We start from the raw sequence: 27945 nt of genomic DNA on the forward strand, positions 1-27945 counted from the left end.
TATATACATATATATATATACATATATATATGCCAGTGGGGGTGTGGCACCCCAGTGAACACATCTGCAATGCAAACCCTAAACCTAAGGCTAGGAGAAGATCAAAGAAGACAGGGCAGAAAGATTTTAAGAAGCAGAGACAAGAGATTCATGTTGACAGATCCTTTCCCCTAGATATGACAGGGAAAAGGCACCTGTGAACTCGTAACAATATGCTTCCATATACAAGACCAGAATTTTGACAAAGCAATGAACCTGCATGCAATGTGGACAGAGGAACTCCCACGTGGCCTCACCCCTAAATGAAGAAGTAGATATTTATAATAAAGAATTCCTTTCATGAAGAATTGGAAGTGCATATTAATATATTGGAAAGAGTTGCAAGGCGAGGGGGCCATTATAGGTTTAAAGAGAAATCTGGCACTAGGGAAATGGGCAGAGACCTACAAAGATAACCCAAATTAAGAATCTAAGCAATAGTGGAGAGGCTACCTTAAATGTCTTTCTGCTATACTTAGATTGATGACTCCTTTATATGTCATCCTAGAGCCTTTATCTAGTAGCTGTTGGAAGCAGAAGCAGACACCCACAGCTAAGCACTGAGCCGAACTCTTGGAATGCAGTTGTAGAGAGGGAGAAGTGATGAGTGAAAGGTCAAGACCAGGCTAGGGAAACCTGCAGAAAGAGCTGACCTGAACAAAGGGGAGCTCATGGACCCCAGACTGACAGCTGTGAAACCAGCATAGGACCGAATCAGGCCCCCTGACCGTGGTTGTCAGTTAGGAGGCCTGGACAGTCTATGGGGCATCTGGTAGTGGATCAGTATTTATCCCTAGTGTATGAATGGACTTTGGGAGCCCATTCCACATGGAGGAATACTCTCTCAGCCTAGACACATGGGGGAGGGCTTAGGCCCTGCCCCAAATGATGTGACAGACTTTGATGATTCCCCACTGGAAGGCCTCACCCTCCCTGGGGAGCAGAAAGGGGATGAGATGCAGGGTCGTGGGGGACATGGGAGACTGGGAGGGAGAAGGAATTGGCGTTGATATATAAAATAAGATTTTTCTAATCTAATTTTAAAAAGAATAATTATAAAAAAGAGTTGCAAGGCAAAGTAAAATGTGTAACTTTTGTGCTACACAGAAACACACTACTTATCAAGCTTTAGTCTTTCTATGAGAGCTCTCTATGAAATAGTAACTACTGTCAGCTTCATTTAGTGCATGACAGTAGTGAGGCCTGGGAAGTCTAACAAAGTCACATGAGCTGTAAGCGACAAAGCCAGAATCTATTTGAGTTCTGTGATAGCAACATTCTAAGTCATGCCCACATTGAGTCACTAATGCGATGAAGCAAAATTAGTGAACGTCTCAGTCTCTCATGTGCATAGGACATAGCATTATTGTTAACTGATTGATTTGTGTTAGGCATTGAAGAAAATAAATGTTTGTTTACCTTTAAAAGTATGCTGTGAACAAGGTAGTGTATGCAACTGCAAACAAATGTTTCAAGCTACGTGACTAGCCAGATGTGCCACCATGGGGACACCTTTTTAATGTCTCTGATCTTATTATTGTAACCTAGAAGTTGAGAGAATGGGGGACTAGAAGAGTTCTTGTGTCTTTTCTAGCATAAATAGCTCTAAGGTCAGTGAGTAACAACCATGAGATCATTATTAGGACCAGAGGAAAAAGGGGAATTGATGCACACGGCGAAGTGGGCCTGAAATCATCAGGGAAATTTCCCTGGTAACATTACACCAGAGACCAAGTGTGTTCCCCTAATTGGCTTTTCTCCTTCTATCCTAGTTCTCAACAGGATACCAGTATTTCTATCTCACTTGCTATGAGTGGACAGCTAAATCCATGGCCAAAAATATCCACTTAGGAGAGCAATCGTGCTCAGCTGGAAAATACATGAGAAGATAAATAGGCAGTTTGAACCTTTCACAAGAACAATGTCTTCTTCCAGGATTGGCATTGGAACTAAAAGTCAAGACTTAGAAGGTGGAATCTGTGTTATCTCAAGACCTGTCAAGTTTTTACAGTAGAATTTATGTGGGGATAGATTCTTAGAAATTAACCTCACCCATTGAATCCCCACTTCCTTACTTTGAATGTTATTTTCTCTCTCTTTACTCAGATTTCCAACCTTCAGTGAATAGAATTATCTCAAACATAAGTCTGGGGTGTGAGATGGATACTGAATTCTAAAATATCTAACTGTGAAATCCGTTACCTTCTGTTTGATCACTTGAGTTATAATCATAAGGGGGTCATCTAACCACAAATGAAACAGTGACTGCAAATCCTGGCAGTGGTGTAAGTCAGTCATAGAGACCTGAATCGAAACACAATTATTTTGTGTCAAGAAAGTTATCTGAGTTCAAAACATGCTTGTCTATGTTTCCCCATTTTTTCATCATCAGAATGCTTATATTTCACTTTTCTTCTTCTTCAGAATTCAGCCTTCAAAATAATAACCTGATCTCTGTTGAAATACATGGTTTGATTAATAATTTGGGGGCAGCTAGAGACAAAGTTGGTGTTAATGATGTGACACAGTACTCATGTAGTCTCTTTTGCTCCTTTGAAAGGCTTCAAACAGCTTTTGTCCTAGCAGCCTGTGACCAACAGGATGGCAAAGCATATTATTGGAAAGCACACAATAGGTGCAGATAGTGTGTATCTGAATGTCAGTCTTCTGACTTCTTTAACTTGAATCCCTTGTTATTGAGTAACATTCCCAGCATCATCTGGTTTTGTGCTTCACATGCCTCAAACTGATCACATCTTCATCAGGTCAGCACTGGGAAACATCTTGATTAGGCCCATGTACCTAGTTAGTATCCATTCAGGATTTACATCAAACAACTTTCCTTCTTCAGATGTCCAGAGAGATGGTGAATCCAGGGATCGTATCCATCAAAGAGAGTGAGTATATTCCGAATTCACCCTTTGCCAAATTGTAAAGATATGAAGAAAATTGCTACTGGGAATAAAAATAAGAACCCACATTTTCCCAGTCTCTTCTGGAAATGGTGGGCTGCCCAAAATACACTGAAGTTTGGCTGCCCATGTTACCAGATTGTAACTTTAAAAAATGATGAAATCTGTTGCCAATGATGGATTCAGAGTTACCCTGAACTTATTACCCCTTTAGGTGAGTGTTTGGGGGATACTCATAACCTTCCCAGTCAACTCAGGGTTCAAGGGCACTGGTGCTCACTTTGTTAGGAAAAGGGCAACTATAGTTTTCTTAAGCAGTTTAGACAAATTCATGGTGAAAGGAAGCATCAGACATAACCCTCTTATTCTGAACCTGTAACCATAGTCCTGCAATGTTGTTGCCCATGAAGCAAATCACCTATCAAATGAGATAATCCTACCTTAGTGCCAAGAGTGAACTACCACTTCAAGATTGGGTGTTTCAGATGAGAGCTTCCACAGGATTTATTTCATAATTATATGGACAATATATTCATAATTCTATCAGAATTATAATTATATTATACTCCAGACTACTTTCAAAATGTTTTATTAATCATATTAGCAAATCATTTAAGAATTTTTTACAAATATAGTATCTATTCCTAAAGGAAAGAAGTAACAAAAATTACTAAAACCATAATCTGGGATATGAAACTATTTCAGATTTATTTTGAAGTAATTCTGCACACACATAATTAGTATAATGCAGCAGTTACACCAACAAATATCAGTGAACCACGAAAACCATTTTATTACAACCAATGGCATCTGCCTTCTAGTTCATAAAGTCAGCATTTCACGGGTGCTTTAGTAAATATTTCCAGTAAATCTTTTAAATTTCTTTTAAAATATCCTCATGATATTGCATGAATCAGTTAAGATCTGGAAAATACATTGACAGCTGGAGAAGACATGCTGGGACTTTTTCTGCAGGAGGACAATGGAGCATTTCTCCTCTTCCAAACTCACTGGAGCAAGAGACAGAAAATGCTACTAATTCATTTGACCCGACCATGCATTCTTCTTCTCTCTGATACTAGGACCATGGAAACAATGACTGAAGGAAGAAATATTACTGATATCACCCAGTTCATCCTCCTGGGTTTTTCAGATTTCCCCCAAGTCATAGCACTGCTCTTTGTAATGTTCCTCACACTTTACATTACAACGCTGACCTGGAACCTGTCCCTTCTTGTTTTAATACAGATGGATTCCCACCTCCACACACCCATGTATTTCTTCCTCAGTAATCTGTCCTTTATAGACCTCTGCTACATCACCTCAACAGTCCCCAAGATGCTCTCAAACTTCTTCCAGGAAAAACAAACTATCAGCTTTGTGGGTTGCATAGTTCAATACTTTGTCTTTTCCACTATGGGGCTGAGTGAATCTTGCCTCATGACAGCTATGGCCTATGACAGGTATGCTGCCATTTGTAACCCACTGCTCTATTCATCAATCATGTCACCCACCCTCTGTGTTCGCATGGTGATGGGAAGCTACACAGCAGGGCTCCTAGGTTCTTTATCTCAGATATGTGTCTTGCTGCAGCTCCACTTCTGTGGACCTAATGTCATCAGACATTTCTTCTGTGACATGCCCCAGCTGTTAAATCTATCCTGCACTGACACTTTCTTTGCACAGATCCTGCTTGCTATATTAACAATGTTTTTTGGGCTTACAAATGCCTTAGCCATCATGATATCCTATGGCTTTATCGTCTTGTCCATCATGAAGATCACTTCAGCTAAGGGCAGGGCCAAAGCATTTAACACCTGTGCTTCTCACCTGACAGCAGTTTCACTATTCTACACCTCCAGCATCTTTGTCTATTTGAGTTCCAGCTCTGGTGGCTCCTCCAGCTTTGACAGATTTGCATCTGTTTTCTATACTGTGATGATTCCCATGTTGAACCCTTTGGTTTACAGTCTGAGGAACAAGGAAATCAGAGGTGCTGTAAAGAGGTTACAAAGGAAGACAGGATGCTTCTAACAAAAGATTCTGAGATTTCTTACTGATCTGCCAGACAAAATACCTAAACATTCAAATTTACATTTTTGATGCTTCAGTTGAAGACTTAGCCCTGGGACCTGTCCCTACAGAAGATGCCTGATTGAGCCTGTCTGGGTCCAGAACCCTTGTCTCTCAAATGGCCCAGTGCAGCATAATAAAACCTGGTGGGTTGTTCTTTGTTTCTGAACAGTGGACATAATGTTTGAAGTAATAAAAGTAACATTTGCTTGGCTGTGCCTACTGGAAATGAACTACTTCTGATAATTACAGTATTTCTAAGACAAATCAATGCTAATCATCTATCAAGTCTTGGGTCATATTCTTATCTCCACCAGCTACTGGATAAGTGAAAAAGACATGGTCTAACTCTTCAGTAGTTATGAAGGACGTGGTTTGTTCAGAGCTATTTAATATGAATGTGGTTATTTAATTATTGAAACTAGAGTACAGATGAAATTTCATATTTAAATTCCAAAACCAATAGCAATATCTGATACTGTGGTTTCTTTTGCCTCATTAAAGCATGACTATTTGGTTAACATAGAATATGGCAACTTACTATCAAATAGCTTCTTATATTTCAAATATTTGTTATATTTCTTATGGCAATACATGTATGAGTTCACTGTGCTAAGTTACTGAATACTCAATATTCTAAAGACTAATAGTAAATATGGAAAATTCTGTATAGGCCTCCAAATTAAAAAAAATACAGTTATAATCAAGAAACTACTAAGTATCCAGAAGACACTCTGAACCCTGAATATAAGCGTCTTAGAGGAGCTTGGATGGCCTGTTGTGTAGAGAGCACAATTACTTCTCTATATTTGGGCTGGTAAAAACAAGTTTGTATTAAAAGACAATGGCATTAGTTTGTTCCATATTTACTTTCTTCTAGTTTCTTTGTCACTTGAGATTATACTAGAATCCAGTAGCAGAGATGGAGGAGTGATGAGCAAAGGGGTCAAGACCAGGCTGGTGAAAACCACAGAAACAGCTGACCAGAACAAGGGGAAGTACATGGACCCCAGACTGATGACTGGGAAACCAGCAGAGGACTGATCCAGACCACCTAAATGTGGGTGTCAGTGAGGAGGTCTCAGCAATACATGGGGCCTTTGGTAGTAGTATTTATCCCTTCACATAAATGGACTTTGGGAGCTCATTCCACATAGAGGGATACTCTCTCAGCCTAGACACATGGAGGAGGGCCTAGGCCCTTCTCCAAATGATATGACAGACTTTGAAGATTCTCATGGAAGGCCTCACCATCTCTGGGGAGCAAAATGGGGATGTGATAGGGAGTTAGTGGGGGGCAGGAGAAGGCGGGAGGGGAGTGAACTGGGATTGGCATGTAAAACAAGCTTCATTCTAATTTAAACAAAAAATATAGAAAAAAAAGAAAAGAATGATTTTAAAATGTCATTAACATGACAGAATTGACCCAGTTTGATAACAGAACAGACAAGAAGGTGGGAAAGAGGGAAGGATGAGAATTATCCTTAGCATCCTTTCTTAGCTACAGGACACAATGGGGCATTGATGAGGACAAATATGTGGAAGAAAAAAGAAAATGGAGATGCTGGAAGACTTACACTTTCAAAATATACTGTAAGGACAGAATAGTACTAGCATGAAGACAGACATACAAGTCAATGAAGCAGACTATAGCATCTAGGAATAAACCCTTGCACATTTGTCAGATGTTTTTGAAAGAAGCACTTACAACAGTCAAATCAATGCAATCTAGAATCAACTAGAAAGAGCTTCAATGAGGTACTATCTGGATAGGGCTGGTCTATAGGTGTGTCTGTATGCACGTACGGGTGATTGTTTTGTTCATTTTAATCAACAGGGAAGACCCAGCCTACCATGGGTGGCACCATTCCCTATATTTGGATCCTAGATTACCTAGCAGTGAACAAAATGTGCTGAGAAATATGCATGCATGCATACATGCATTCTCTCTCTGCTCTTGACTATGAAGAGCTACTTCAGGTTCCTGCTTTGACTTTCCTGAAATGATGTGCTGAAATTGTGAGCTGAATAAACTTCTTCTCCCTAAAAATAAAAAAAAAAGAAAGAGAAAGAAAAAAAAGTTACTACCTACATGCTTATATCCTTCAAGAAGTTTCACAATTTATAGAAGAATAGGCGGGAATGCAGACTGGCTTCTCTCTAGTCAATTATTGCTATTTAGGAGAGAACATAGGATTTGTGATCCTAGCTCTTTAATTAAAAACAGGACTATGCTGTAGTATTAGTAACAATAATGCCTTGTTTTGCTAGTTCCTCAAGACCTGAACAGATTTATTTAAACCAACTGTCATGAACACATGTTATTTGTAGAAATTTGTTAGAGTCTTAGTGTTGTCTAGGGGAGCAAGGCTAACAAAAACTCACAGGTGAAACCATTTGACTAAGGCCATAAGTGAAGAGATAGTCAAGAGTTTACACATGACCAGGGTAGAGACAACGGGGTGTATAGAACATGTAAGAGAATGAAGAGTTTCACTCCATGCCAAGGAAACAATACAATATGAATAGAGGATATGTGACCACCCACCCAGGCATATTCTTATGAGCATAATTCTTTAAAGATGGATAAAAATTCATGAGAAATATATTTCTGAAGGACTCTAGGAGCTTCAGAAGGATGCATACATGTGGAATTCATTAGAGAACTTTTCTGGAATATTGCAAAGATCTACTTTCCTTTTGTCTTTATTTTTTAATTTTTTGGATTGCTACAAGAACATTACATGTTTATGAAGTACATCATGATGTTTTGGTGTATGTATACCCTAAATAATATCCAAATCAGAGCAACTTTCATATTCATCACCTTAAATTATTGAATTTTTGGTTTAAAAAATCACATATTAAAAATCCTGCCTTCATAATGGTAGAGAAAAAAACATTAAACATTTTTCTCAAATGCAAAAATAGTGGCACAAAGTATAATAGGAGATGCGAACAGGAGCAAAGTATAATAATACACATGTATGGAAATGTCATAATGGAATTCATCATTTTGTGTGCTAACAAAAAGCTAATTAAGAAGCTCTTACTTGAAACTGTTTTGAAATTAATACAATACAGGGCAGTGGTTCTGGGAGTCTCGTGTTCGTGGTGCCGTTACTTGTTACTCTTCCTGTAAGTAGAACTAATGCTTAAGTCTCTGGCTTGAAAGAAAAACAAAACCAAAAAGCAAAACTATAGCTCAGGGTGAATTTTGTGTCTAATTATAAACCTATAACCAAAACTGAAAACATGCTGGTACTGGTCTACTTAGAACCCGTGTCCGCCTCCCCCCCCGGCCAACTTAGAAGTGTGTTGCATTTAGTACAGAACTCATTTTTTAAACAAGGGCCTCCTATATTTTTCAGGGTGTTAACTGGTTGTATCTGATTAGCAGGGAGCTTTGGCTTCCCAGTGTGGGGGTGGAGTGTGGGGGTGGAGTGTGGGGGTGGAGTGTGGGGGTGGAGTGTGGGGGTGGAGTGTGGGGGTGGAGTGTGGGGGTGGAGTGTGGGGGTGGAGTGTGGGGGTGGAGTGTGGGGGTGGAGTGTGGGGGTGGAGTGTGGGGGTGGAGTGTGGGGGTGGAGTGTGGGGGTGGTAGGGAACAGTGGCAGGCTTCTAGCAAGCACCGAGAAGCGCTTGGCAGCCAGATGAGTGCATTCAGGGCTAACATGTAAACCCTTGGCTTCTCCAACTCTCCTACTCCCTGCCTCTCGGGCGCTTTGCAGCTCCTTAGCATTTGGGTTTTTTTTTTTTTTTTCTGCCAGAGGGGTGGGTCAGAGCTGTGGAGAGGAAGGCATTGCTTGTGTGCTGCTGCTGGCCCTGGGACTGCATGGTTGGCAGACAGGTTGATGAGCTGTAAGTTGACTTTAATTTCCGAATCGTTAGGTATCCCTAAGAATACCTTGGGGGTTCCCTTCTGGTAAGAGCACTGAAGGTCCCTGGTATGAAGAAGTGAATGGCAGTGGCTATGTCTTGTAAGGGGATTGAACTGCCCAGCTGTGGACCTAGCCTCAGGCTTGTGGTCTAAGCCCTTGGTAGTTTCAAAGGGAGACGGAGGTGACTGACTTTTTTTAAAACTTACTTCCTGTCTTTTACCTTTTACCAAGTCTTTGTAGAAGCTGGGTAGACTCTACTGTAGCAGCCCCATAGCCTGCCCCAAAAGGCTACCTTTGAACCAGGATTCTTGTGTGATCAGGAACCCTGCACGGGAATCAGAAACCCTAACCCCCAGGGAATGTGAAGCAGACAGTTTTGGAGCAGTGGGAGGCAGAGCACCCCTATCTCCTCAGCCTTTTCTTCTGACACCTTGGAGCACAACTAGCCCAGGGCTTGGTGTTGGCAGTCTGAGTTTGTGAGGGGAAATAGCAGGGTGTCAAGGCAGTACCCTTGGGTCAGATAGCACTTTTCTGTAAATGCCCTCTCTCTCTCTCTCTCTCTCTCTCTCTCTCTCTCTCTCTCTCTCTCTCTCTCTCTCTCTCTCTCTCTCAATGTATATATATATACATATATGTGTGTGTGTGTTTCTGTGTGTGTGTTTGTGTGTATGTATGTATGTATATGTATATGTATAAAGTAACTAGTTAGCTGGCATCCTGCTTTAGCCTGAGACTTGCCCTAGGAAACTGCCGAGTCTTTGGCGCACCTTCAGAGCTGTGTTCTCCGTCTGTTCCGGGGAGCTGTTGAGCAAGGCAAACACCTTGATAGTTCAGGTGAGCTTTAATGCGCTGTTGCCAGGGAAGGCTTTCTGATTTTTTTGACAAATTTTTGCACACTTTAATTGGTGTCTTTGAGCAATTTAAACACATTAGCTGTTGTACATAGTTTTATATTCTCTTTATAAGTGCATATCCAACTTGTAACCTTATTGTAATGAATGACTGTCCAGTAGGCCTAGTGTTACTGTCACACAAGAGGGATCGCATCTATCATTCACCCCTCAGCATCCTGGGAACTTCTTCTTGAACAAAGAATAAATTTGGACAAGTTGACTATTAGTTCAGTTATCTTAACCATTAGAATTATTTATTGTGTGTCCTAAATATTACTTTTCTTTGACAGCAACCAGATTTATACTGTTGTGTCTTAACCGACCCCCTCAGCTGGTAGTCACCTACTTTTATTTTAAATATCCCTTGAAGTTGTCCTGTAGGAGACAAATTCTCAAGATATTGGGGTTGCTCAGTCATATGAGTGTTCACCTTGTTGAGGGATGTTTATACTGTTTTTTCATGACCCACAACACTAATTCCCACCTACTATATGTAGAATGCATCTCTACATTCTCACAACCGACTTTTGTCTTTTTCATAATTCTCATTATAACTGGAATGAGTTGATTTTGATTTAACTTGCATACCTCTGATGATATTAAATTCTTCTCATATTTTTCAAACTGTACACATTTTCCCCCATTTTAAAAACTCTAGTTGGAGGAATTTAGCTATTAAGTTGTTCAAGTTAATTACATATTTTAAATAAGCTCCATTTGTCAAATATATTACTTATAAATATCTTCCCCCATTGTGTAGGTTGTCTCTGAATCTGTTTGTTGTTTTCATTCCTATATGAAAGCTTTTCATTTACACTGATTCAGTTTGGTTGGTATGGATTTTTTCCCCTTGATTTTGAGATTTTATTGATTACAACCTCCTAGACCAACATCCTGAGGTTTTTCCTTTGGATCTTCTGATGGTTTCATAGTTTGAATCTTTAATACATTTTGAGTTCATTTTTGTGCATTATGAGACATATATTTCTAAATAATTTTTCTGTGCATAGAACTGTAGTTTTCCTAGCATTGCTTAAGTAATTGATCCTTAGTATGTTCCTGGAAAATGTAAAAAATTAAATTGGCTGTAGGTCTGAGAAAACTGCCCAATAGTAAATTGCTTACTTAGCACGTATGGGGCCTCAGGTTCAATCCCTAGGGGAAAGAAGTAATACTTGGTTGTCACGACCACCCTCGACCAACAAGAATGACACGGCAACGAGGAATCTTCTTCTCACAGTTTATTCGGGAAACTTGCTTACAGGGAGTGGCCCCGACCCCAGGGAGTTGGGGCTTAATATACTCAGCGATAGCCAATCATCTACATGCTAGGATGGGTTGTCACCAAGCAGATCTAGAAGGGTACGTGGCCTTACTCCTAATAAGGAGTTGTTTACTTACTGAGAGCACTCACAGTCGGGCTGGCGGGATGCGGAAACCGATGCCATCTATAGGCGCGGTACACTGCAGCTCCCAACACTTGGTGTGCGTATATTTAATTCAGAATTCTCCATCCTGTTTAGTCACCCTATGTACTGGTCTTGTTTGTTTTGTTTATAAAAGAAATTTATTTTCACTCATGTATGTACCTTCCTGTCTGTCAAATGTAGTGCAATGATCCAGGTGGTCAGTAAAAGACATCCCGTGAAGATGGATTTGAAGGTGACTGTAAGGCGCTTCCTATGAGTGCCCAGAGAACAAAGGTCCTCTAAGCGAGTAATAAGTACTTGGAAGAGCATGGCCATATTCTGAAACTCCTTTTACATTTGTTTTTATACAAGTACCATGTTCTTACTATAGTTTTTTAAAATTTTCTTTTTCTTTATTTTTTTAGAATTTTCTTATTTAAATAAGAAACAAGCTTCACAGGTCAATCCCAGCTCCCTCTCCTTCTCCCTCCCTTCCTAATCACACCACCAATCCTCCCAATTCCCCAACCAATCCCCACTCAACTCTCCAAAGAGGATGAGGCCCTTCATGGGGGATCTCTAAAGTCTGTAATATCATCCAGGGCAGGGCCTAAGTCCTCCCCCATGTGTCCAGGCTGAGAAAACATCCCTCCATATGGAATGGCCTCCCAAAATCCATTCAGATGCCAGGGCTAAATGCTGATCTAGTACCTGAGGCCCCAAAGATTACAGAGGCCTCCTCACTGACACCCAAGTTCAGGAGTTCTGGATCAGTTTCATGCTGACCTCTCAGCCATCAGTCTGGGGACCATGAGCTCCCTGTTGTTCAGGTCAACTGTTTTTGTGGGTTTCACCTGCCTGGTCATGACCCCTTTGCTCATTACTCCTCCCTCTCTGCACGCAGGTTCCAGGAGTTCAGTTCAGTGTTTAGCTATGTGTATCTGCCTTTGCTTCCATCAGTCACTGGATGAAGACTCTAGGATGGCATACAAGGTAGTTGACAATCTCATTGTCGGGGAAGGGCTTTTAAGATTGCCTCTCCACTATTGCTTAGATTGTCAGTTGGTGTCATCCTGGTAGTTCTCTGGAAATCACATTAGTACCAGATCTCTCCTCAACCTATAATGACTCACTCTGTTATGGTATCTCTCATCCTTTTCTCCTCTATTCTTTCCCTGACTCAAACTTCCTGCTCCCCCATGTCCTACTCTCTCCTTCTCTTCTCCCCCTCACTTTATCCCTGCTCCCTGTCTCCTCCTCCCATGCTCCCAGTCCACTCAGGAGATCCTGTTCCATTCCTCTGCTCTGGGGTACCATGCATCCCAGAGTCCTCTCTGTTTCCCAGACTTTCTGGTTGTGAGATTGTAGCCTGACACTCCGCTGCTTCATGTCTAAAATCAATATATGAGTGAGTACATATCATGTTTGTCTTTTTGTGACTGGGTTTCCTTACTCAGGATAGTTTCCTCTAGTGCCATCCATTTGCCTGCAAATTTTAAAATTCCATTGTTTTTTCCACTGAATAGTACTTCATTGTATATGTACCACATTTTCTCTTTCCTCTCTTCAGCTGAGGGGCATCTAGGTTGCTTCCAGTTTCTGGCTATTACAAATATGAACATAGTGGAACAGATGTCCTTGTTGTATGAATGTGCATCTTTTTGGTATATGCCTAAGAGTGGAATTGCTGGGTCTTGTGGTAGACTGATTCTCATTTTCCTGAGGAATCTCCATACTGATTTCCAAAGTGGCTGAACCAGTTGGCACTCCCACCAGCAGTGAAAGAGTGTTCCCCTTTCTTCATAACCTCTCCAGCATAAACTGTCTTTGGTGTTTTTGATTTTAGCCATTCTGACAGGAGTGAGATGGTATCTCAGAGTTGTTTTGATTTGCATTTCCCTAATGGCTAAGGATGCTGAGCATTTTCTTAAGTGCCTCTCAGCCATTTTAGACTCCTCTATTGAGAGTTCTCTGTTTAGTTCTGTACCCCACTTTTAAAATGGATCCTTTGATGTTTTTGAGAATTGCTTCATGAGTTCTTTATAAATTTTGGAGATCATCCCTCTGTCAGATACGGGGTTAGTGAATATCTTTTCCCATTCTGTGGGCTGCCTTTTTGTCTTGTTGATTGTGTGCTTTGCCTTTCAGAAGCTTCTCAGTTTCAGGAGGTCCCATTTATTAATTGTTGATCTTAGTGTCTGTGCTACTGGTGTTATATTCAGGAAGCGGTCTCCTGACCAATTCATTCAAGAGTACCTCTCACTTTATCTTCTAAGAGGTTCAGTGTGGCTGGATTTATGCTGAGGTCTTTGATCTATTTGGACTTAAGTTTTCTGCATGGCGATAGACATGGATCTATCTACAGTCTTTTACATGCCAGCATCCAGTTATGCCAGTACCATTTGTTGAAGATGCCTTATTTTTTCCAGTGTATAATTTTTGCTTCTTTGTCAAAAATCAAGTATTCATAGGAGTGTGGGTTAATACCAGGGTTTTCTATTTCATTCCATTGGTTTACCTATATATTTCTGTGCCAATATCAAGCTGTTTTTAGGACTATAGCTCTATAATGGAGCTTGAAGTCAGGGATGGTGATGCCAATGGAAGTTCCTTTATTGTACAGGGTTGTTTTGGCTATCCAGGGTCTTTTGTTTTTCCATATAAAGTTGATTATTGTTCTTTCAAGGACTGTGAAGAATTGGGCCTGTATTTTAATGGGGATTCCATGTGAGGTTTTCAGAGTTCCAGGGATCCTTTCAAGATAGTTCAGTTTGCTCAGTCCCAATAGACTTAACTAACTTGCCATTGGTGGGCAGTGACATTACTGGGAGTAATACCTAGACATTAAAAATTAAATTAATTGTTTTCATTCCAATGAAAGTAAACCACATTTATAAGTCATTTGATGCTAGAGCGATGGTTCAGTGATTCAGAGCACTTGCAAAGCAGCCATGTAGAAGCTCATGAATGACCAACAAGACAAGGAAACCAGAGGAGCCAGGGAGACCAGGGGACCAGCTGTTCCGGAAGGACCCGGTACAACAGGCTCTGCATATGGGCCTGTGTTCCAGTGCCTGGGGACCACCTGGGAACTGCACAGAGCTTCCAATCCTGGTGGGAGCCAAACACCCCAGACTCCAGGTCTTCTCTCTCACCAACGAGACCAGCAAAAGGACCAGGGGACCTTGTGGGAGGCTTCTCCACCCACGGGACCAGAACGAGGACAAGGAATAGAAGAACTACCAGATTATTGGACATGCTAGCACCCACCAAAAGGGAACTCTGGCCCCCTAACCATCAGACCAGTAAGGGGCTCTTTCTGCACCCACTAGAAGAAGAGATGGGAAAGAGACAATACAAAAACACACTCAGCAACAGAAAAACAACTATGACACCACCAGATTCTAGAGACTCCACACCAGCAAGACTCCAACATTCCAATGCAAATGAAGCAGAAGAGAATGACCTTAAAACCACTTTCATGAAAATGATAGAGGCCCTAAAAGAGGATATAGGAAAATCTCTCAAAGAAATGGATGAAAAAACAAACTAAAACATGCAAGAAATGGAAGAAAAAACAAACCAAAAAATGCAAGAAATGGAAGAAGAAACAAAGCAAAAAAGGCAGGAAATGGAACAAGAAACAAAGCAAAAAAAGGCAAGAAATGGAAGAAAATACAAAGCAAAAAATGAAAGAAATGGAAGAAGAAACAAACCAAAACAGGCAGGAAATGGAAGACAAAACAAACCAAAAAATACAAGAACTGGAAAAAAAGCAAATGAAAAAATGCAAGAAATGGAAACAATACCAAACCAAAAAAGTCATAAAAGGCAACAAATTGACGAAAAGATAAACTGAAAATTGCAAGAAACAATGCAAACAGGGCAAAGCTTGAAAACTGAAATAGAGACAACAAAAAAACACAATCTGAAGAAAGGCAAGAAATAGAAAAGCTGGGCAAACGGTTAAGTACTACCGTTACAAGCATTACCAACAGAATACAAGAGATGGAAGAATCTCAGGTGATGAAGATACACTAGGAGAAATGGATTCATCAACCAAAGAAAATCTTAAGTCCAACAAACCCTAACACAAAACATCCAGGAAATATGGGACACCATGAAAAGACCAAACCTAAGAATAATAGGTATAGAAGAAGAAAACCACCTCAAAGGGGCAGAAAACATATTCAACAAAATCATAGAAGAAAACTTTCCCAACCTTAAGAAAGACATGCCAATGAAGGTACAAGAAGCTTACAGAACACCAAATAGAGTAGATCACAAAAAAGTCCCCTTGCCACATAATAATCAAGACCCCAAATATACATAATAAAGAATATTAAGAGCAGCTAAGGAAAAAGGCCAAGTAACATATAAAGGCAGACCTATCAAAATTACATCTAATTTCTCCATGGAAACGCTGAAAGCCAGAAGGTCCTGGATAGATATTCTACAAACACTAAGAGACCATGGATGCCAGCCCAGACTACTATACCTGGCAAAGCTCTCAATCACTATAGATGGAGAAAACAAGATGTTCCATGACAAAACTGGACTAAAGCAAAATGTATCAACTAACCCAGCCCTATAGAAAGTTTTGGAAGGAAAACTCCAACCCAAGGAAGTTAACTACAATCAGAAAAACATAGGCATTAGAGGATCCCTCTCTACCAGCAGCCAAAACAACAAAGGGGTGAAATTCCACACATAATTCGACTACCACCAACCATTCCATATCGAAGAAGAATGAGCAATCAATGGTCATTAATATCCCTCAACATTAATGGCCTTAACTCACCCATAAAAAGACACAGGCTAGCAGAATGGATTCGAAGACAGAACACATCCTTCTGCTGCATACAAGAAACATACCTCATCTTCAAAGACAGACATTACCTGAGAATTAAAGGTTGGGAAAAATTTTCCAATCAAATGAACCCAAGAAACAAGCAGGGGTAGCAATCCTAATATCTAACAAATTAGACTTTAAAAAGAAATCAATCAAAAGAGATGAAGGAGGGCATTACATACTCATCACAGGTGAAAACCACCAGGATGAAGTGCCTATCCTGAACATCTATGCCCCAAATACAAAGGCATCCACATTTGTAAAAGAAACATTACTAAAACTAAAATTACATATAAAGCCCCACACACTTATAGTGGGAGATTTCAACACAACACTCTCACCACTAGACAGGAATACCAGACAGAAACTCAACAAAGAAGCAAAGGATCTAATAGAAGTAATGACCCAACTGGGATTAACAGACATCTATAGAACGTTTCATCCACATAAACATCTCACCACCACATGGAACCTTCTCAAAAATCAACCACATACTTGGCAACATATCCAACCTCAGCAGTTTCAAAAAAGCTGGAATAACTCCATGCATATTGTCAGACCACCATGCTTTAAAATTAGAATTCAGCAACAACACAAATTGCAGAAAGCCTACAAACTCAGGGGAATTGAATAATGCACAACTGAACCACTCCTGGGTCAAAGAAGGAATAAGAAAAGAAATTAAAGACTTCCTAGAATTCAATGAGACTGAAGACACAACATACCCAAACTTATGGGACACTTTGAAGGCAGTGCTACGGGGGAAGTTCATTGCAATAAGTGCCCACATGAAGAAACTGGAGAATAGTTTTACTAGAGAATTAACAGCACAGCTGAAAGCTCTAGAACACAAAGAAGCAAACTCACCCAGGAGGAGTAGATGCCAGGAAATAATCAAATTGAGGGCTGAAATCAATAAAGTACAAACTAGGAAAACAATACAAAGAGTCAATGCAACAAAGAGTTGGTTCTTTGAGAAAATCAACAAGATAGACAAACCTTTGTCCAAACTTACCAAACAGCAGAGAGTGAACATGCAAATTAACAAAATCAGAAATGAAAAGGGAGACATAACAACGGACCCTGAGGAAATTCAGAGAATCATCAGGTCATACTTTGAAAACCTGTACTTCACAAAATTCGAAAATTTAAAGGAAATGGACGACTTCCTGGATAGCTATCACTTGCCAAAATTAAATCAAGAATAGATAAGCAATTTAAATAGACCTATAGCCCCTATGGAAACAGAAAGACTCATCAGAAGTCTCCCAACCAGAAAAAGCCCAGGTCCAGATGGCCTTAGTGCAGAGTCTACCAGAAATTCAAAGAACAGCTTATACCAATTCTTCTCAAATTAGTCCATGCAATAGAAGCAGAAGGGTCTTTGCCAAAATCTTTCTATGAGGCTTCAATAACCTTGATCCCCAAACCACACAAAGACACAACTAAGACAACTAAGAAAGAGAACTTCAGACCAATATCCCTCATGAGCATTGATGCAAAAATACTCAATAAAATACTGACAAATCAGATCCAAGAACACATCAAAACACTCATTCACCACGATCAAGTAGGTTTCATCCCAGGGATGCAGGGATGGTTCAACATACGAAAATCCATCAATGTAATCCACCATATAGACAAGCTGAAAAACAAAAATCACATGATCATCTCACTAGATCCTGAAAAAGCCTTTGACAAAATCCAACACCCCTTTATGATAAAGGTCTTGGACAGATCTGAGATAACAGGAACATACTTAAACATAATGAAAGCTATATACAGCAAACCAACAGCCAACATCAAACTAAATGGACAGAAACTCAACGCGATTCCTCTAAAATCAGGAGCAAGACAAGGATGTCCACTCTCTCCATACCTTTTTTAACATTGTACTTGAAGTTCTAGCCAGAGCCACACTACAACAAAAGAAGATCAAGGGGATACAAATTGGGAAGGAAGAGGTCAAACTTTCACTCTTTGCAGATGATATGATAGTTTAAATAAACTACCCAAAGAATTCTACCAGGGAACTCTTAGAGCTGATTAACACCAACACCTTCAGCAAAGTGGCAGGCTACAAGATCAACTCAAGAAAATCAGTAGCCCTACTATATACAGATGATAAAAGGGCTGAAAAAGAAATCAGAGAAACATCACCCTTTACAATTGCCACAAACAATATTAAATACCTTGGGGTAATGCTAACCAAACAAGTGAAACACCTGTATCGCAAGAACTTTGAATCTTTAAAGAAAGAAATTAAAGAAGCCCTCAGAAAATGGAAAGATCTCCCATGCTCTTGGATAGGTAGGATCAATGTAGTAAAAATAGCAATCCTGCCAAAAGCAATCTACAGATTCAATGCAATCTCCATTAAAATCCCAGCACAATTCTTCACAGACTTTGAAAGAACAATAATCAATTTTGTATGGAAAAACAAAAGACCCAGGATAGCCAAAACAACCCTGTTCAACAAGGCAACGTCGGGAGGCATCACCATCCCTGACTTCAAGCTCTATTATAGAGCTACAGTCCTGAAAACAGCTTGGTATTGGCACAAAAATAGACAGGTAGACCAATGGAATCGAATTGAAAACCCTGATATTAACCCACACATGTATGAACATGAAGCTAAAAATATACAATGGAATAAAGAAAGCATCTTCAACAAATGGTGCTGGCATAACTGGAGGTTGGCATGTAGAAGACTGCAGATCGATCCATGTCTATCGCCAAGCACACAACTTAAGTACAAATGGATCAAAGACCTCAACATAAATCCAGCCACACTGAACCTCTTAGAAGAGAAAGTGGGTGGTACCCTTGAATGAATTGGTAAAGGAGACAGCTTCCTGAACATGACAGCAGTAGCACAGACAGTGAGATTAACAATTAATAAATGGGACCTCCTGAAACTGAGAAGCTCCTGTAAGGCAAAGGACATAGTCAGCAAGACAAAAAGGCCGCCCACAGAATGGGAAAAATATTCACTAACCCCACATCTGACAGAGGGCTGATCTCCAAAATTTACAAAGAAATCAAGAAGTAATTCTCCAGAACACCAAAAGATCCAATTAAAAAGTGGCCTACAGAACTAAATAGAGAATTCTCAATAGAGGAGTCTAAAAATGGCTGAGAGGCACTTGAGAAAGTGCTCAACATCCTTAGCCATCCGGGAAATGCAAATAAAAACAACTCTGAGATACCATCTCACTCCTGTCAAAATGGCTAAAATCAAAAACACCAATGACAATTTATGCTGGAGAGGATGTGGTGAAAGGGGGACACTCCTCCATTGCTGGTGGGAGTGCCAACTGGTTCAGCCACTTTGGAAATCAGTATGGAGATTCCTCAGAGAAATGGGAATAAACCTACCACAAGATCCAGCAACTCCACTCTTAGGCATATATCCAAAAGATGTCCATTCATACAACAAGGATGTCTGTTCCACTATGTTCATAGCAGCATTATTTTTAATAGCCAGAACTTGGAAGCAACCTAGATGCCCCTCACCTGAAGAGTGGATAGAGAAAATGTGGTACATTTACACAATGGAGTACTATTCAGCAGGAAAAAGTGGAATCCTGAGATTTGCAGGCAAATGGATGACACTAGAAGAAACCATCCTGAGTGAGGTAATGCAGTCACAAAAAGAGAAACATGGCATGTATTCTCTCATATATGGATTTTAGACATAGATCTGGGGAGTGCCAGCCTACAATCCCTCGGCCAGAGAGTCTGGGAAACAGAACCTTCATTTTGTGGCTGATGGAAGAAGAGGCAGACTCCCATGGCTAAGCACTGAGCTGAACTCAAGAAAGCCAGTAACAGAGAGGGAGGACTGATGACCAAAGGGATTAAGACTGGGCTGCTTTAACCCCCAGAAACAGCTGACCTGACAAGGGTTAACTCTTGAATTCCAGGCTAATGCCTAGGAATGCAGCATGGGACTGATCAAGACCCCCTGACTGGGGGTGTCATTGAGGAGGCCTAGGTAATCTATTGAGCCTTGGGCAGTAGATCAGTATTCATCCCGAGTATACACATGGACTTTGGACTCCCATCCAACAATGTGAGATGCACTCTCACCCTGAACTCTTGGGGGATGGTCTGGGCCCTGCCCTGGATGAAATGACAGACTGTGGACACCCCCATTGAGGGCCTTACCCTCCCTGGGGAAATGAGGGGATATTGGGGGGTTTGGGGGAAGGACACGGGAGGAGGGGAGGGAAATGGAGAGGGACCTGGAACTGACTTGTGAAGCAATCTTGTTTCTAATCTAAATTTAAACTTCAAAATAAATAATAAAAAATAAAAAAAGAAGCTCCCAACCATCTATAACTCCATTTCTCCTGAGGGATCCAATGCCTTCTTCTGATCTCCACAGGTATTTACATAATGCATAAACACACATACAGGCAAGCACTCATACACACAAAAAAGTGATTTTTTAAAGCCAGGCAGAAAGGAAATACACTACTTGATCATGACTCAAGACACAGAGTTATTCATGTTATTACTTTACATCCCTGGAGTGATTTCTATTTATCAAGCACCGTGTGAAAAAGACATTCTTATTCACATTTTATATAATGACCTCAACACCCTCCTTTGGGGCAGAAGTTGTTTGTGTGTGTGTGTGTGTATCACTTTTACAAATAGAGAAGCTGATGTTTAATCGAGTAAACTATTTCACATTTGTTTTATGTTGGTAAGAAAGAGGCCACAGTTAAACTTTAATCTAAAATATCCCAATGGAAACTTTTGTTCCTAACAACTATGCTCGAGTCTTAGTCTCTTTATGTGTGGGGAAGACTTCTTAAAGTGAAAGCCTGTCCTTTAACATAAGAGGAAGTTTCTTGGACCCAAAGAAGGGAATTCTCACAGGAGAATAAGGTGGGGGACCTTGGTAAAGGGCAGCCAGTCCCATCGCCATCACTCCAGAGGACAATTAGTACTCAGAAGATGTTAGTTCTAATGACTGTTCAGCTTCACACTTTGGACCCGGGAGTGGTTGCAGTGGGCACCCTCTGGGAGGTGGAGAGGGGCTATCTCTACCCATTAAAGTAGCAAACTCCCACAAGTCATTTGGAAACTTTAGTAACAAAGGAGCAGGCATTCCATAAGTATGCATTTTTGTTTACATAAAGTCAATGAGCTTTTTAAAAAATGATGAAACCAGAAATGAAGCACACCGCAGTGGGAAATGCAAAATAAACAGATTACAGAAGAGGTCATGGATGGAAAGCCACTAACACCTTCTCTTGTGGCACAGATCTCAAGATACTTCTGCCTAAAAAAATTCAGTAAGTCTAACTCATTCCTTTCCACTTCATCTCCAGAAAAATACAACATTTCAGCTTATCCCAGCTCTAATCTGTAAAAGGGCAGAGAAACACTGCCAAGTCCTAAGGCTGCATAGGTCAGGCTTTGTACATATTGAGTCCTTACAACCATGCCTGGTACTTAGCAACTATTAAATAGGTATTCACAATTATATTATGATTGTTATTGTATGTTAACATTATTGTTTATGACTAAAAATATATATTATGGGACGGGGGTGGTACATGCCTTTAATCCCAGTTCTAGACCAGTCTGGTCTACAAGAGCTTGTTCTAGGACAGCCTCCAAAGCCACAGAGAAACCCTGTCTCAAAAAACCAATATATACATACATGTATTTTATTATAACATTCCAGGCATAATAACTGACCGGCCACTGGGTTGAACTGAGGATAACAATGGAACACATTCGTCCATTCCATAAATATTTGCCAGATGCCCGTGACTTGAGGGGAGATTCAACATCTTAGACTACTCCAGATCAGAAGCAGATGCAACGTGAGTGACAAGAAACAGTTTAGAGGCATGCTTGCACAGAGGCAAGCATGGACAGTCAGATACCATAGAAGTGAGAAAATATCAACAACTCGAACTTCACAGATGAATCGTGGCAAAGGCTCTTTAGCCTTTTTAGACCACATCTGTGTTCACTTTTGTCCTGACACAACTATCAACCTGTCTTTCTTAACTGTCAAGTGTGCACAGGCTTACCTCATGTGTTTAGAATAATAATCTGATCTGGCTGAAGATATCTAAGCTGAAATTTGCTGATCACTGTCCTAACAAAACCCTCTTTCTTCCATTTACTTTTCTCTGGGAAATCCTGGTGCCTGGCACTTCTTGACCCACAGCTAAGCCAGTATCAGTCACTTCTGGAATTTTCTCTCCCAACTCACAGAAATTATAGCCCTTCTATCCTGTATCTATGATGGTTAAATTGGTAAAATCCAAATTTTCATCTTTCTATTAATTTTGTGTAGTGACTTATAGGAAAACTTTTAACTATTTTCTAATCTTCAGATGTACGTATATATATTTTTGTCTTGGTTTTGTTATGTGGAAAAATAAATTGTTAAACTATGATTTGATTCCCTGCCCCTCCCATACACATAGACACACTTCAAAAATTATAGTCTTTCATATTCATTTCCTTGTTCTAGAGTCTTATGTTAAATATATATAAAGCATCAAAACAATCAACTTTATTTTACCTTGCTTTGGCTTATATTTTTAAGTCAGGAAGTCTAAAGTAGCCACAGAAAACTTAATTCCAAAAGGACCTGAAACACAGCTGATTCGAACTTGTCAATTTTTGCTTTGGTAAAGTGAAGCTCTGGGGAGGAGAAGGGCTTTCCACTGCTGGAAAGTTGCTGGGGACAAAATCCTGTTTCTCACTTCTAGTCTGTTTTTACTCCATTAGACTATATCTCTTTTAGTTAACAAGACATATACCATACAGATTTTAAATAATGCCAATGAATTATCTTAAGGTGACAACTTGTTTGTCCAGATGTCTGTCTGGAATTGTTAATAGTTTGTGATCTTCCAGACCCCAACCTCTGTGTGTGTGTGTATGTGTGTGTGATACATGTTCATGCGTGTGAAAGTGTGTAAAGGGAACATGCATGCGAAGGCCAGAGGTGAACAGAAAGCACATTCCTTAATGACTCGTCACCTGATTTTCTAAACAAAGCATATTCCTTAATGACTCGTCACCTGATTTTCTAAACAAAGCATATTCCTTAATGACTCGTCACCTGATTTTCTAAACAAAGCATATTCCTTAATGACTCGTCACCTGATTTTCTAAACAAGCGTCTTTTGAGTTCACTGATTTTGCTGCTACCCTGGTTGATCAGAGAGCTCCAGGCATCCTCCTGTCTCTGCCATACCAACCCAAGGCCCAGTGCCAGGATTACAGACATGTATAGCTAGGCTTTTTTCATAGCTGTTAGGGAGCCACACCCAGGTCCTCAAAATTGTGCTGATATCTTCCTGGTGAAGTCAAATCGACAGTACCATGTTTTGTTTTGTTTTTATTTTAGACAGAGTGCCATGTGTTGGCTTTGAAGTAACTATATAGTCAAGAGTCATGATGAATTTCTAATCGTTTTCAGTCAGCATTCCCAGTTTATGTGGTACTGGGAATCAAAGTCATGCCTTTGTGCATGCCATACAAGCAGTCTATCAACTGAGTTAGATCTCCAGCCCCAAGTTGTTCTTCTTAAAGTTACAAACACAACCTCCCTAAACTCAGGATTATCCTTTCTTTTAAGCAGGAAGCTTGCCTATGGCTGGAGGAAGAAACAACACAGTTGTGACCAGATTCATCCTCCTGGGGTTTTCAGATCAACCTCAAATGAAGATTTTCCTTTTCATGCTCTTTCTGGGAATTTACCTCCTGACCCTAGCCTGGAACCTGAGCCTCATCACCCTCATCAGGATGGACACTCACCTCCACACACCCATGTACTTCTTCCTCAGCAACCTCTCCTTCCTAGACATCTGTTATTCGTCCTCTACTGCCCCCAAGATGCTCTCTGACATCATCACAGATCAGAACACCATTTCCTTTGTTGGCTGCGCCACACAATACTTTGTCTTCTGTGGACTGGGGCTGACTGAATGCTTCCTCCTGGCAGCCATGGCCTATGACCGGTATGCTGCAGTGTGCAACCCACTGCTCTACATGGCTCTCATGTCCCATACTCTGTGTTTGAAGTTGGTGTTTGGCGCCTATATGGGTGGCTTCCTTAGTTCTCTGATTGAAACATGTTCTATCTACCAGCATGATTTCTGTGGGCCCAACATAATCAACCATTTCTTCTGTGACCTTCCTCCAGTCCTGGCTTTGGCCTGCTCTGACATCTTCACCAGCCAGGTACTGGCCTTCATTTTTGGTGTTGTTGTGGGGGTAATGTCTGTCCTAGTGATCCTCATCTCTTATGGATACATTGTTGCTGCTGTCCTAAGGATCAGCTCAGCTAAAGGTAGGATCAAGGCCTTCAGCAGCAGCGCATCTCACCTGACTGCTGTGACCCTCTTCTATGGCTCTGGTCTCTTCATGTACATGAGACCCAGTCCCAGATATTCCCTCAGCCAAGACAAGGTAGTGTCTGTATTCTATGCTGTGGTGATTCCTCTGGTGAACCCCATTATCTATAGCCTCAGAAATAAGGACATTAAAAATGCCATGAGGAAAGCTGTGGAAAGGGACTACATACTTTCTCATGGGCATTCATTTTTCTGACACTGGGTAGTGTTTGTTTACATGAAGATCTGAACAGATCAATGTTTCAGAAATTTATGTAGCTTTGACTACTTGATCTTCAAGATGATCTGAATGATTTCTAAGATAAACAGCACGAATACATTGAGGTTCCAAATGTTCTCCTTAGTAGAAAACCTCACCATGACAAAATAATATTCTATAACATCAAAATACCACTTGTCTGTACTTTAGATATGAGACATGAGAAATTGAGCTGGAGCTCAGATGGAAGCCTCCTCCTTGCTGGCTACCATCAATAGCACCACAGGGTGTTATATAGGCTGTTAGGAGGGAAGTCATCAACAATATCACCTAGCCAAGGACCTTGCCTATTACAATAGCCAACTGATTGATAATATATGCTCTCTGGACCAAGAGTGGCACGAATATTCTAGAGGAAGTCTATAATTTCCTGGTTGGATCTGAAACCTGTTCTATTGGAGGGAATATATGCACCTGGTACTATAAACATGACCTAAAGACTGTGGCTAAGGAGGTCACACCACTTTGTGAGAGTTTCCTGATAATTCACTACTAACAAATGGATATGTAGTTCTGGGCATGATATCTTATGCCTTAAATCCCAGCACTTGACACAGAAGCAGGCTGATCTCTGTGAGTTCAAGACCAGCCTGGTCTACAAAGTAGATTACAAACCAGCCAGGCTACACAGTGAGTCTCAGTTTAAAAGCAAACAAAAAGTATGGAAACTGCCTTCCAAGTATTTATGCTTATATCCTTAAATAATGCAGCTCTTAGTCTTTGTCAGAGAAGTCTTTTGTTAGTGGAAGCTGATTAAACAGAGATTCATGACTGGTCAAGGTGCTGAGAATAAGTGACTTTTGAGTGTTCAACTTTAAATGGTGCATTTATATGACCTGCTCTGTCCCCCAAGGTTCTGGGAATAACATGGACAAGGAGAAAAAGGAATGCAAAAGCATGAGCTTGGGGGTGAGTGCTATGAAATTCTATCTTCTAAAAATGACATGGCTATTGAACTCCTGAATTCACAGCAACTTTGGTTACCTGTACAAGATCTACAGGAGATAGAGTCCTCCAATGTCCTATATACTCCTAACTTAAGAATCATTGGAAGCTAATGGTTCCTGAGATAGAGTGGGGCCACATTTCTTCATTTCTTTATTTCCCTCTGTTAAACTGTCCAAGATCCAGTAAACAGCTTCACATCCATGCAAATGCAATAAATTGCAGTTAAACTCAGTGGGCTATTTTAAAATGAGACCAAAAAACCATGAAAAGAAGAGCAGGAAGTGTTGTGAAGAATAATATTTCCAGAAGGAAAATAAGGGGGACAAGAGAGAATAATGGAAGGTGAATATGATCCAAACACATTATATACTTGTAGAAATTTTTAAAGAAACTATCAGGTTATATTTTTAAAAGAAATACATTAGCCGGGCGGTGGTGGCGCACGCCTTTAATCCCAGCACTCGGGAGGCAGAGGCAGGCGGATCTTTGTGCGTTCGAGGCCAGGCTGGACTGATAGCCTCCGAAACAATACAGAGAAACCCTGTCTCGTAAAAACAAAAAACAAAAAAACAAAAAAAAAAGAAATACATTATTTTATCTAAAGCCTTCATACTTATGTTCATTCAAAATATTAATGGTTTGCCAAAGAACAGTGTATAGGTACTTGTATGGTTAGGGTTCCTTTTTTGAGTTTCATTATTTTACTATCTTTAATTATGAATTAAAGCATGTGTGTGTGTTTGTGTGATGTCTAGTTTTTTTATTTAACTTTTTATGCATGTCACTTTCAGTTCCCTCTCTCTTCCCTTCTCCCCGACTCCCAAATCCTCCCAAACACTCACCCATACTCCATTCCCCCTCCGCTCCCCAGGGAGGGCAAGGGCCTCCATGAGGGATTTTCAGAGTCTGCCACATCATCCCAGGAAGGGCCCATGTTCTTCCCCATGTGTCCAGGCTGAGAGAGCATCCCTCCATGTGGTATGGGTTCCCCAGAGTCCATCTGTATGCCAGGAATAAATACTGCTCCACTTTCCAAGGCCCCACAGATTGCCAAGGCCTCCTCTCTGTCACTCAGGTTCAGTGGGAGGGTGTCTGGATCAGTCCCATGCTGGCCCCTCAGTCATGAGTCTGGGGTCCATGTGCTCCCCCTTGTTTAGGTCAGCTGCCTCTGTGGGTTTGGCCCGCCTGATCTTGATTCCTTTGGTCATTACTCTTCTTTGCAACTAGGTTCCAGGAGTTCAATTCAGTTCATAGCTGTGGGTGTCTGCCTCTGCCTCTGCCTCCATCAGCCACTGAATGAGAGTTCTAGGATGGCATATAAGGTAGTCATCATTCTCATTATCATGGGAGGGCATTAAAGATAGCCTTAATACCATTTGGTATCATTCTTGTAGATCTGTGAAGATCTCACTTGTGCCAGATCTCTCCTCCAAATTATACAGGCTCCCTCTTTTCTGGTATCTCCCATCCTTTTCTCCTCTATTCTTACCCTGGCTCAACATTCCTGCTCTCCCATGTCTTCCTCTCCCCTCCTCTTTTCTGCTTCTCTTTCGCCCATCTCCTTCTATGCTCCCTTTCTCCCCCCAAACCAATTAGGAGATCACATCTCCTAACCATTCTCCAGATTACCATGCATATCTCTCTTAGGGTCCTCCCTGCACCACAGACTCTCTGGTGGTGGGATTGTGGGCGGGCTATGCCCTGTTCCATGTCTAAAATACATACACGAGTGAGTACATACCATGTTTGTCTTTTTATGACTGGGTTACCTCACTCAGGATGGTTTCTTCTATTGCCATCCATTTGCCTGTAAATTTCAAGATTCCTTTTTTTTCTGCTGAGTAGCACTCCATTGTGAAAATGTACCACATTTTCTCTATGCACTCTTTAATTGAGGGGCATCTAGGTTCTTTCCAGGTTCTGGCTATTACAAATGATGCTGCTATGAGCATAGTTGAGTACATGTCCTTATTGTCTGAGGGGACACCTTTTAGGAGTATGCCTAAGAGTGGAATTGCTGGATCTTGTGGTAGACTGATTCCCATTTTTCTGAGGAATCTCTATACTGATCTCCAAAGTGGCTACATAAGTTGACATTCCCACCAACAGTGGAGGAGTGTTCCCCTTTCTCCACATCCTCTCCAGCATAAACTGTCATTAATGTTTTCAATTTTAGCCATTCTGATGGGAGTGAGATGGTATCTCAGAGTTGTTTTGATTTGCATTTCCCTGATGGCTAAGTATGTTGAGTACTTTCTCAAGTGTCTCTCAGCCATTTTA

General features: G+C 40.7%; 2 protein-coding genes across 2 annotated transcripts; both read left to right on the forward strand.

Annotated features, from left to right (window-relative positions):
* The first annotated feature begins 4037 nt into the window (after nucleotides 1-4037).
* On the forward strand, nucleotides 4038-4985 carry LOC101832317 (olfactory receptor 5AN1). Its single transcript, XM_005063805.3, has one exon. The coding sequence runs from the start codon at nucleotides 4038-4040 to the stop codon at nucleotides 4983-4985; it is 948 nt and encodes a 315-aa protein (XP_005063862.2).
* Nucleotides 4986-8640: 3655 nt separating this feature from the next.
* LOC101843254 (olfactory receptor 5A2) lies at nucleotides 8641-26413 on the forward strand. The gene is given in 4 exon segments (XM_040747038.1): nucleotides 8641-8882; nucleotides 21761-21902; nucleotides 23684-24637; nucleotides 24640-26413. Coding segments are annotated over 3 exon segments (1038 nt in total). The 5' UTR covers nucleotides 8641-8882; nucleotides 21761-21895; the 3' UTR covers nucleotides 24717-26413.
* The last annotated feature ends 1532 nt before the right edge of the window (nucleotides 26414-27945 follow it).

The sequence above is a fragment of the Mesocricetus auratus genome, unplaced genomic scaffold (genome assembly GCF_017639785.1).
Source record: "Mesocricetus auratus isolate SY011 unplaced genomic scaffold, BCM_Maur_2.0 Super-Scaffold_4256, whole genome shotgun sequence".
Taxonomy (NCBI): Eukaryota; Metazoa; Chordata; class Mammalia; order Rodentia; family Cricetidae; genus Mesocricetus; species Mesocricetus auratus.

Coding starts and splice junctions, on each gene's coding strand:
- LOC101832317 (XM_005063805.3), top strand. CDS start 4,038: ATGGAAACAATGACTGAAGGAAGAAATATTACTGATATCACCCAGTTC.